Genomic DNA, 12,304 nt, shown 5'->3' on the forward strand with positions numbered 1-12,304 from the left:
GGAGGAGCAGGAACAATCCAGCATCAGAATAAAGATTACACCACCATGGATGGAAGATGTTTCTATGAACAGCTTTGCACATCACTGTCTACACGTTTACCTCCATAAGGTGTTGTGTTACTGGTGTTAGAATAGAATTAGAATTCAACTTTATTGTCATTGCACATGCACAGGTACAGGGCAACGAAATGCAGTTTGCATCCATCCAGAAGTGCTTTAGTGATATAGATATATTACAATATATATTAGCAATAATATAGATATGTAAGTATATTACAGAAATGGGTCTATTATGGTATGTTATAATGTACATGGTATGAAGTATGTTGTGAATATTCTAACTATAGGTATGTACAGGCTGTAGTGAGTACAAGCTATGTACAGGCTATGAACAGGATATAAATATGAAAAACTATACAGAATATGAAATAACTTTACAGAAATCTGAGATATACAGCTAAACAGAAATGGGAACTATGCAAGTTGTAAACAGTTGTAGGGTTAAAAATTATCGTATGTACAGAATGATTATTTACACAGAGCTATACAGTAGTGCAGTTAAGATAAGTGAGGGTGTGGATAATTTCTACAGAGGCTATATAAAGTGCTAGTGGTTGTGAGTGGTGGTTCAGTCCATGTTATTATTGTGTGTTTGAGGGTACAGTTGTCCATTGTGTGTGTGTGTGTGTGTGTGTGTGTGTGTGTGTGTGTGTGTGTGTGTGTGTGTGTGTGTTCAGTCCATGAGTTAACGTGGGTCAGATGTCAGGAGGCAGAGTTCAGGAGTCTGACAGCTGTGGGGAAGAAGCTGTTCCGGTACCTGGTGGTCTTAGTCCGGAGGCTCCTGTAGCGCCTCCCAGAGGGCAGGAGGGTGAAGAGTCCATGTGATGGGTGACTGGGGTCTCTGATGATTTTCCCAGCCCTTTTCAGACACCGCTTCCTGTAGATGTCTTTTATGGCAGGAAGTGGTGCTCTGGCGATGCGCTGGGCAGTTTTCACGACCCTCTGTAACGCCTTCCGGTCCGAGGCAGAGCAGTTCCCGTACCAGACTGTTATACAGTTGGTCAGGATGCTCTCGATGGTGCAACAATAGAAGTTCACCAGGATGTCTGAGGACAGGTGGTTCTTCCTCAGAGTCCTCAAGAAGAAGAGGCGCTGGTGAGCCTTCTTGACCAGCTTGGAGCAGTTGGTCGTCCAGGTGAGATCCTCGGAGATGTGGACTCCCAGGAACTTGAAGCTGCTCACACGCTCCACAGCCGTCCCCTTAATGTGGATGGGTGGATGTGGGTCAGCATTCCTCCTGTAGTCCACGATGAGCTCCTTGGTCTTCTCGATGTTAAGCAGCAGGTTGTTTGTGTCGCACCACTCAGCCAGACGATCCACCTCCTCCCTGTAGGCGGCCTCATCGTTGTCACTGATGAGGCCAATCACCGTGGTGTCATCTGCAAACTTAATGATGGTGTTGGAACCACCAGCAGGTCTGCAGTCGTGGGTGAAGAGGGAGTAGAGGAAAGGGCTCATCACACAGCCTTGTGGTACACCGGTGTTGCTTCATACTTCATGTTGTGCAGGTTGGGGGATCAGATGTCCCTCTATAAGGGGGACTGCACAGCATTTTTATGCTTTCCCCCCTCTCCCACATCTTGAACCAATGTCCCACATTTTACAGGCTCTGCAGGACATCCACCTTTCTAAACACTGGATTTTCCTCAGTACATATAAAGTTGGTGCTTTTATCATGAACAAATATATCATTCTACGCAATATAGTGGAAAATACCACAAAGCAGATAACAGATATACTGAGAAATAGAGTTATTTTTCAGTTTCACATAAGAGAAAAAATGGTGTGAAGCGACACAGTATATTTGTGTGATATTTGGCTAAAGATTCATAAATTGTCAGCTAGTGCTCCAAAAAGACCTATGGATACATCCTTACTCAAACCTATAGACTGTTACCAGACAGAACCGCAGCTGAAATAACAAGGGGGAGTGAAAACTTCCCTTTATTCTTATTGTGTTTACCTAGCAAGAGTTGAAAAGTCCGACATGCGGCTTATTGTGATCTAGTCACCCTGTGTGCATGTCTGGTGTGGCTACTCAGCAGCCATACATTACAGGGAATGAAAAAATCTTTTCAATTTGTTATTGTTGCAATTGCATTCTCTTAATAAAACCCAGTATCTACAGTGCAGACTCTCCTACTGAAAGTTTTTGAGATACCTACAAAAAATGTCCAGTTCACCAGCAGTTTAATGCTCTAAAGATTTATTTCAGTCCTTCATGTTGGAGTCTCAGATGTTAACACATGGCAGCACTGCACTTTAAAGATGTTACGTGGAGTCTGCTGACTCCATTGCTTCTTCTGGCACATTTGCAAGTGGCAGGACGTCACGAGGAAAGGTGTACTCAGTCATGTTGCAAAGTCCGGACACCACACAGCAGCTCAAGGCGCTGCGGAAAATCTCCATGTTGCACGCCTCATACCACTCATTGGTTAAAGCGTCGTAGTACTCAACGTTCGAAGTGGTGGTGAAGCCGTTGAAACCCCCGACGACAAAGAGGCGATCGTCAATTACCTCAATGCCAAAGTTGCTGCGGGGGGTCAGCATAGAGGACACGAGGTTCCACGTATTGGAATGTGGGTTGTAAGCCTCAGCGGTGTGCAGACAGTTGTTTCCATCGAAGCCACCAACCTAAAAGTAAATACGTGGGTCAAATGATTGAATGTAAGTGTAACCAGCTTCACCGTACCCCTGTAAGAAAATGTACCTGCTATATGTCTTTAGCTGTTTTTGCACAGATACTCCAGAAAATGACTGAAGAATTAAGTTGCAATACTGTCCAAAGTTAATATGTAGCAGATACAAGGAGATTGTTTACCTTAGGTGTGATCTGACTACTGGAAATACTCTGATTGGTTTAGGGTTTTACCTGGATAAAGCGAACAGCTACCTGACATATTCTCATGCTGTTATATGGAGTTTACACATAAAAGTTGTTTAAAAAAGGCCCATTAACGTCCCAGTATTTGCATCCTCACAGGCCCACATTTGTTGGGAATGTCTAGAAAAGATCAGGGTGCAGTGGTGTGTGAAAATGACTTCTGAATTAAAAGGAGAAAGTAAAATAAAGTAGAAGCCAGCTGTTGTGGAAGTCTGTATGAGACCTTTTTTCACTCAAGCCTCAACTACAGCTATTAAAGCACTGTTGTCTATCACACCACGCTATTATCAACAAAGATGAATAGCCCTCGACAAAAAGTATTTGTGTTTTCAGTATAAATGTCTTCACAGCTCTTTTGCCTTTAGTCCAAAAAGGAACATTGAGTTCCAGTCCTTTCTTCCTATAACAGATTAAAGTAGCCCTGACAGGCCTTGGGGCCTAAAAGCCTGATCAAAGACCCTGAGGTCAGCACCAGGGTAAGGTCACTGCATTCTGCTGATAATAACTTTTCCTTTATTTGAATAGAGACTTAGTCTGAATAGAAAATAAATACTAAACGGTAGCTAGCTAAATAAAGAAAGAAGTGTGTCTCAGAAGGTGAGACTAAAATCTTTGCTTTTTACCAAAGGGTGCAGCTGCAAAACAACTAAATAAGTGGTTTTAAGGCAAATAGCAAGATAAAATTTACAGCTAAAATGCCTACCGTCCCCAGAGGATGAGTTCTAATCACTTGGCTTATTCCCTCATTTTTCTAAAGGTGTTGCAGGATGAGTTTGAAATTGTCTCTAACATATGTCCTCTATGGAACAATGAGGATGACAATGTTGGTTTTGAACAAGTATTTCTGTTGTACTGAGTGAAATGTGAAATCATGAGTGAAATCATTAAAGACACAACATTTTGGTAATGGGGAACATGAAAAGAAAAATGAGGCAGAAACATCATTAATCGGTTAAATTAATACATAGAATGAGTAAGAATGCCTTCTCTGAACCTGTGGTCAGGATAGGAATCTGATCATTGATAAATACAAAACAAAGTTAGCAAAATTCTGTGTCAGCCAAATCTGTGTTAAGCCTTGCTGATCAAAGAACATTACAGATTTGATTTGTATGTTACGTGAGTGTCAGCACTACTTTGTGGTCTTACTGCAAAGACATGATCCGCATATGCAATGACACCTATCCCGCTGCGGCGGCTGTTCATGGGACTGATCATCGTCCACTGGTTGCTCTCTGGGTTGTAATATTCAGCTGTCTGCAGAAACTCGTTGCCATTGAATCCACCACAAATGTAAATCTGAAAACAAAAAAGGGACATTAAATATCTTTACATTTCTTAGATTTCAGTTGGAAACAATGTTACCTGTAAGTGAAATGTTTCCACATCATTTGTGAAGTAAGACCGATACTCAGTACCCAAGTGTCCAACTGAACAAAACAAATGTGTAATAACAAATGTGTGTGTTTTACAATTACCTGTCATAAAAACATGTTTATGCACCCAACTTTTACCTGAGTATGTGGGACTTCTTTCAGTCAGAAAGCCAGAAATGAATCAAACATAACATTCAATCAATAAGGCTAATTTTTCTGTTCAGGAATGCAGATAAATAATTGTAATCTGGGATCTTAATATAATAAAATAATGATGTGTTTTACTATTTTTGTAATATCTGTTATATTTTAGTTGACAAGTCAACTCAACTAAAGTACTGTACATAAATGCAAAGATGCACTTGTGATCAGTTAGAAACAAAATAGATATATATTAGTATATTTTTCAACTTTTTAAACTATACTTTTGAATTTGAAAACATGAACACAGAAACCAGTTTGTGACCCATCTTGCGCCTCGCTTCACTGTAAAAATGTGTATTCCCTGACTGGTTGGCAAGTGGTTGCTGGAGGTTGATGGCTGTCACTACCGTGAAATTGTAACCAGGAAGGTGTTGCACCACAAGCCTCCTTGTGTTTCCTTTGGTCGTAAGCAGACTGTTGAGGTTTGCATGGAGTACTCTGACTTGTCTGCAAATACTCACAAACTATTTGCTGTAGAAATCTGTAGAGTCTTTCATACAATCACTGCCTAACCAGCTGAGGAGTACACATTTTTCCCTAGCAACTGGTTGTTACCAAAGGTTGCTGACAGGTCTCTAGGCCTGTGTGCCTGAGACCCTACTCTATTTCTCTGCTACTCTTTTACTTCACCCACCCGGTTGTTAAGTGTTGTGCAGCTGGCGTCGCTCCTCTGTTCGTGCATCAGTGCAATAAGACTCCACTGGTTGATTTCAGGTTGATAGCGCTCTGCACTGCTGAGTTGTACATGCCCGTCGAAGCCTCCCAGGGCATAGATGAACCCATTCAACACAGTCACACTCACATAGCAGCGGCAGGAGTGCATGGGCCCCACCTCCTTACAGGAGTGAGTGGTCAGGTCAAACCTACAGACGCTGGTGAAATGCTCCACCCTGTCGAAGCCACCAATGAAGTAGACGTACCCGTTGAGGAAGGCGGCTCCATGATAAGCACGAGGAAACTCGAGGTTGTTCGTTACGTTGACCCAGCGGTTAGCCCTGCAATCGTAGGCCTCGATGCCGTTAGTTGGATTACCACCACTCCACCCCCCAATGGCCAGCAGGATGGAATGAGGCAGGCGGGGACGAACAAGAGGGTGACACAAGCCAGACATGAAGGGTCTGCTTCCTAGACCATGTATGTCTAAGATGGCATTACTTATCATGGACAGGCACTCAGAATTGGCCCCCACCAGCTCACTAGACAGCACATTGTCCTTTAGGTAGTCTGACGTCATCAATCCCAGTCGGACCTACAGAGAGATGACAGAAGAGAATATGACTTAGAGCAGGGGTGCTCAATACGTCGATCGCGATCGACCAGTCGATCGCAAAGGTAGTATTGGTAGATCGCATGGCATTAAAAAAATAGATGCCAGCCTATCATCCATCCCGTCACTTGATTGATACAGGGAAGCCAGTCAGATGACATCAGATTTTTTCTGACGCTTAGGTCGCTGCGCATGCGCAAACAGTGGCGCGAAGTGTAGTAAAACTGACAAGCTAGTCAGCGAGTTAACTCCAATTTTTAGCTCTCGGTTTTTTCTCTTAAACCTGGCCGTCAGCAGCTACTGTCCGGACTATGCATCCCAGGCTGATTCAATTCAGTGCAAGTCATCAGAGTAAACTCAGGTAATGACAAAAGATTTACATAGTTAATTGTGTTGTGAAATATTGGATATTGCGGTTATGCATGTATATACATTGTAGATATAAAGAATCCTCAATATATTTATAAATAAGTATATGTTTTGGATTTTTGTAGTGGGTAGATCATTTTGACTTGGTCATTTTATAAGTAGCTCACATGCGGAAAAAGTGTGAGCACCCCTGACTTAGAGAATAGAAAAAACACTGAATTTCAACTACATCAGTTTTAGTAAACTCAAGCTTCTTTAGGATAATGCTCCTAATGTTGTTTAATTTTCTTATTGATAGCAAGAGAGCGACCAAAGTCAGACACCATTAGCCTTTTCGTCAGCAGGGACAGTTTTTAGTCATAGCCCTAGCAACTATACTTAATAAATATAATTTATTCTATAGTATGTGTGTAGAGATCTGATACGGTTTTAATGCTCTTGAAGAGAATTTCTTAAATGTGGTTTGGCTACAGCTGAAAAGAGCAACATCTTGAGATATTAAAGCATCCTTACACCCAGATGGAACGACTCAATCTATGACTTAAATGCTGAAGATTTAAGTCCAAACTAAATGTAGTAATGAAAGTTTATAGACCTTGGGCAACAGAGCGGTGAGGTGTTGTTTCCGTTCTGCAGGTACATGGCTAATCCACTTTGTAAGCGCTTCATACACAGTGGTCTCCAACTGCACATTGAGGTCGTCTCTATCAAGGATGTCAGCAAGTTCCTCCACAGTTAGCTGCAGGAACTCCTCCTCAAGAACAACCTGCTTAAAGTTATTGATGATGTAGTGGTAGGCCTTGGCGCGTAGTTCGGGTGATAAGCATACTTTTGTGAACTGCCAAATGCCAACGCAGTTCTCTGGGCACAGTTGCTCCCAGAGGAAGTCAGAGCAGAGTTTCACAATGTCCATTGCATTGAGTTGATCAGCTGCCATGAGAAGTTCCACTACATTTTCCTCCGTTATGGAAACTGAGCCGGTGTATGCAAAGTTAATGATGAGTTCCATCATCTCAGGAGACAAGCCAGGTATGTTGAAGACCTGTTTGTCTGGGTTGCTCCAGCAGATGAAAAGAGCCCTGAGGGTAGAGATGGAGACAGAGTAGAGAATATTAAACGGTGTGGAGGCAACAAGATAATAAACTATGTCATGCACAAGTAAGATAAATATATAAAATCTGTTGACAGGAATGGAAATGATTTCCTAATTACATGTGTTACTATGTGATTACTGTGATAGTCTTGTAATGTCTAGTCCATATTGCCATAGAGTATATAACTCCAAAACAGAGTTTGTACATGTTTAGTGCGCTTGATTGTTGGGTTTTCAATGTCTTTATTACATTGGCACCATGTTTATGAAGCTTTTGCCAAACACAATGCAGTCCCACACCACGACAGAGCCTCCACCGTGTTTTAAAGTTAACTCTAGACACTCACTGTTGTACCTCTGTGACAAATATTGAAATCAACTCCATAAGGCCAGTTTGCCCTGATCTTTAGTCTAGTTATTGCATAATTTGGCATACCTCAGTCTGTTTCCTTTCCTTATGGAAGTTCCAGTGCATGTTGCTTAATTACAGTCTCTGTTTCCCTTCCACAACCATTTCTTTTCTTTTTTTTTCTTAACATTTATTTATTGGTTTTAACAGGTTTTACATGAACCATGAAACCATTTCTGATGAGGTTTCATGATAAGTAGATGGATTAAATGGTCTTGTGTCATGAATTTGCTGCATTCTTTCTTTTTTCTTAAGGACATGACTTTCAGATACTGTTCATTTGCTGTAGAACATTACTTTTTTTTAATACGTGCTACTCCTTGTTTTGCCTCTGTCAGTGTGCCCCGGGCAGCTGTGGCTACAACGTAGCTTGCCATTGCCAGTGTGTGAATGTGTGTGTGAATAGGTGAATGACTGAATGTAGTGTAAAGCGCTTTGGGGTCCTTAGGGACTGAGTAAAGCACTATACAAATGCAGACCATTTACCATTTGTCTTTAAAATTGATTCTTCACCCTAAGTATGCGTTATGTGTAGAAACAATAATGGTTCATCCTTTGAGTTTTAGTGTCCTTTTTATGCTTGAATGATTCATATATCAGCGTTAAATGGCTTAACAAACAAATAAACAAATGAACAAAAACAAAACCATTCCTCGGGTACAAGCACTGGACTAAAAAGGGTGAAAAATGTCCAAACGAAACCTTTACAAGTCTTCAAAAAAACACGTTGAGAACTATTGCTCAAGTGGACTTTTAAAAAACCATCTGTTTCAAAGCAAAATATAAAAAAATGAGAGGCAACTCAAAACTTTTGCTCAGTGTATAACTGTATAACAAAATTCAACATTTTTAGTATCAGGAAGTCTGGTGTGTCTTACTGTATCAAACAGTGGGGAAGATATTAATATAACTTAATAAAACACTTCAATTAGACTTCACACAATCACCAAGTGATTCACAGTGCTTTTTAAATGGCACATTTACTGAAGTGGAATCTGGAGCTCTGTGAAGGTAAAGATGAAATCTGCAAATGTTTGCATTATGTTTTGGGTGTATCTGTCAGTTGACCGTGACAAAGTCTTTCTATCACAAAAGTTTTATGATTCAACCCGTTCCTTTTTGTTGGCACTGTTTCACAGACTAAGTACATGAATTACATTTTTCACAGGTATAAACCAGTCAACTGTCCTTCACATTATCAGGTAAGCAACTCACCTGAAGTACGGCGTACGGTTACACAGGATGACCCTGTGGACCGGAAATTCAACATCCTCCACTTTGATGATTGCATCACAAAATTGCCCCTCCGAACGGAGTTCATTATACACTGAGCTCGACTTGTATGGCGGCTGGACTTCTTCACTCATCTTGAGTTTTGTGACTGTTTTTCTTAGTTTTTTGTCTGAAGTTTGTCTTGAAGTGTTCAGATCACAAAATCAAACCTAACTGTGGAATTTGGGGAATGGAGCCTATGACATCATCATGACTTGGCAACAGTTGCCCCATAGAATTGTTTTGAAATGTATATTTACATTGTTTTAATGAACCTTTTCATTGCATAAAAGCTTTGTTTTGATTTGATTTGGATTTAAGAAATTGCATATGAGCCTCACAGATAGCATTTGTATGTTTGCCTCACAGAGTTCAAATAGTAAAATAAGCACTTCAAAACACTCTTACGAATGGACTACAATATCATATTTAGCTCATATTCAACGTTAATAGGACGTTTTTTCAGATTTTTCTGCATTTTATTGTTTCGTGTGTTGGCTCTATTATTACTGAGGTTCCAGTTGTTGGGGACGTGCTGTACTGGACTCCGTTATGTTGAAATAACAGTTCCCAACAAAAATGCAATCCAGTTTATCTCCCCAGGAAACTACAAACACACAAATAAACATTTGTAACCATCAGTTTTTACCCACGTTTTAATACACAATGCTGTAACATGAACAGAGTCAAAGTATTGTGGATTAGTGATGGTCCTGTTTTTATGCATGCTAGGTCATTGGCACAATTCTTTGTGGACACTACATTATATCCCCTGTACTTTCCTTACTACACAAGCCAAAATATTTGTTATTAAACATATGAGTCTAAAAATACATGACAGTGTCAAACACAGATATTACAAAGTGTGATTCATGGTTAAGCTGTTTTCTTGGGTTGTATAAGACTTTTATCTAGTTGGAAAAATGGGCTCCTGCACTTTACTGATGTACAATAGTAGTAAGAAAGAAAGAAAGAAACAAACAAACAAAACACAGGTTTGTGATCTAAATAGATTTTTATAGAGCCACAATATATGATATACGCACTGCATGTATAGTGCAAGACTGTTAATGATGGTGCATGACAGTGTTACCACAGACAGGTGCAAGCAGTCACCTGTCTGAGCACAGACTGCACGCACGTCCAACTCTGTTGCTGAGCAATTGCTCAAAGATATAATATATACGACTAAAAGCAGGTTGTATATGACAAGCCTGGTTTGATGCAGATGTAGAGGATTGTATGAAAACATCATCCTAAAATAAAAAAAATATAAAATGGAATGAGTTTGATTTAGAGTGTTTATAAAATGAAGGGGAGGAGCAGGAACAATCCCGGGACAGGTTTGTCTGCTTGCAATAAGAAAAATGTAAGAAATGTTTACAGTAAATTCATAAATCAATCAATTCAGCATCAGAATAAAGATTACACCACCATGGATGGAGGATGTTCCTATGAACAGCTTTGCACATCACTGTCTACACATTGGTTTACCTCCATAAGGTGTTGTGTTACTGGTGTTACTTCATACTTCATGATGTGCAGGTTGGGGGATCAGATGTCCCTCTATAAGGGGGACTGCACAGCATTTTTATGCTTTCCCCCCTCTCCCACATCTTGAACCAATGTCCCACATTTTACAGGCTCTGCAGGACATCCACCTTTCTAAACACTGGATTTTCCTCAGTACATATAAAGTTGGTGCTTTTATCATGAACAAATATATCATTCTACGCAATATAGTGGAAAATACCACAAAGCAGATAACAGATATACTGAGAAATAGAGTTATTTTTCAGTTTCACATAAGAGAAAAAATGGTGTGAAGCGACACAGTATATTTGTGTGATATTTGGCTAAAGATTCATAAATTGTCAGCTAGTGCTCCAAAAAGACCTATGGATACATCCTTACTCAAACCTATAGACTGTTACCAGACAGAACCGCAGCTGAAATAACAAGGGGGAGTGAAAACTTCCCTTTATTCTTATTGTGTTTACCTAGCAAGAGTTGAAAAGTCCGACATGCGGCTTATTGTGATCTAGTCACCCTGTGTGCATGTCTGGTGTGGCTACTCAGCAGCCATACATTACAGGGAATGAAAAAATCTTTTCAATTTGTTATTGTTGCAATTGCATTCTCTTAATAAAACCCAGTATCTACAGTGCAGACTCTCCAGAGAGTGATATTATACCCCTTTCGTCAAACGCAGTGATTTATGACCCCCTTAATTGATTTATGACCCCTAATTAAATTATCCCCTAATTAAATTAGCTCCGGAAGTCCGGAAGTAGGAAGTAATTAAATAATAAAAATATGATATTCATAAAAATATGATATTCATAAAAATATGATATTCATAAAAATATGATATTCATAAAAATATAATTGATTATTTAGAAAGTTTCTTATATATCAAATTAGCATTCTTTTATTTCTTTAAGCAATTAAAAAATTTATTTATTTTTTTATGCTCAAAAAACGCCATCTGGTGGCGGGTCAGTGTGTGTGCGCGCGCCCGCGCGCGCCCGAGGCTGTGTGTCTGGGCGCGCGGGGGCGCGCCCGTGTCTCCGGACCGTGCTCTCTCGGGCTCCGTGCTCATGTGTTTAAAAATGTATTAAACCATATTAAAATTGTTTAGTTAAACTTGTGCTTTTGTAACGTTCAGTATGGCCACAAACACATGCTGCATGCCTTGGGGGAAAACTTTATTTAGATTTATATGCATTTGTAGATTTAGAATAAAACTCATACTCAGAAAAAATTCGCGATCCCCTAACCCTCCTTAGATACATAAGCAGGGAAAACTCCTTAAAAAACCCTCCGCGATTTCTCCAAAACCCTACAATAACTTGTTAGGGTACCCCCTCTATTCCCAAAACCTTATATTCGATAACAGGGAAAATCCTGAAAAAATCCTTAGTCTTTTTTCTCAAATTCAGCGCCCCGCGGCTCCCTTCATGCTCAGCCAAACAAAGCCAAAACTCCTTTTAAAAATTTCTCCGCGATTTCTCCAAAACCCCTAGAATAACTTGTTAGCTACCCCTCTATTCCCAAAAACCTTATATTCGATAACAGGGAAAATCCTTATTCTTTTTTCCTTCAAAAACTTCCCTCTTACTAGCAAGCTCTAAAATTCAACCCACACTCTAAGTTCTACCTCGCTCTTAATCTCCGATCCACAACTTCTTGCAGAGCACAATTTGTCCTACTTGTTCGCTCCCCGCTCTGCTCCCTAATGCGCTGCTTACCTCGTTTGAAAATTCCACCCTTAGACCAACTCCGCCTCACTGCGCCCCGCTGCCAATCACATAACCCTTGCACCGCTCCCTTCGCACCCCGGTTAGCCAATCCACTCCAGGTCTGATTT

The 12,304-nt window shown here is 40.4% G+C and overlaps 1 protein-coding gene across 1 annotated transcript; it reads right to left on the reverse strand.

Annotated features, from left to right (window-relative positions):
- Positions 1–2,249: 2,249 nt before the first annotated feature.
- Positions 2,250–9,138, reverse strand: LOC146688994 (kelch-like protein 10). The gene is made up of 5 exons (XM_085436167.1): positions 8,878–9,138; positions 6,756–7,239; positions 5,159–5,773; positions 4,094–4,243; positions 2,250–2,694 (listed from the first exon to the last, which is right to left on the reverse strand). The coding sequence occupies exons 1-5, from the start codon at positions 9,027–9,029 to the stop codon at positions 2,332–2,334; spliced, it is 1,764 nt and encodes a 587-aa protein (XP_085292293.1). The 5' UTR covers positions 9,030–9,138; the 3' UTR covers positions 2,250–2,331.
- Between the last annotated feature and the right edge of the window lie 3,166 nt (positions 9,139–12,304).

This window comes from Copadichromis virginalis, linkage group LG17, assembly GCF_057382275.1.
Source record: "Copadichromis virginalis isolate Kocher_CV1m ecotype Utaka linkage group LG17, C_Virginalis_male_GT1.1, whole genome shotgun sequence".
Lineage (NCBI taxonomy): Eukaryota > Metazoa > Chordata > Actinopteri > Cichliformes > Cichlidae > Copadichromis > Copadichromis virginalis.

Excerpts from the sequence above, each read along its gene's own strand:
- LOC146688994 (XM_085436167.1), bottom strand. The coding sequence starts at position 9,029 with ATGAGTGAAGAAGTCCAGCCGCCATACAAGTCGAGCTCAGTGTATAAT. Across the intron at positions 7,240-8,877 it reads AACCGTACGCCGTACTTCAG|GGCTCTTTTCATCTGCTGGA; the intron begins GTGAGTTGCTTA and ends CTCTACCCTCAG. Across the intron at positions 2,695-4,093 it reads ATGCGGATCATGTCTTTGCA|GTTGGTGGCTTCGATGGAAA; the intron begins GTAAGACCACAA and ends ATTTACTTTTAG.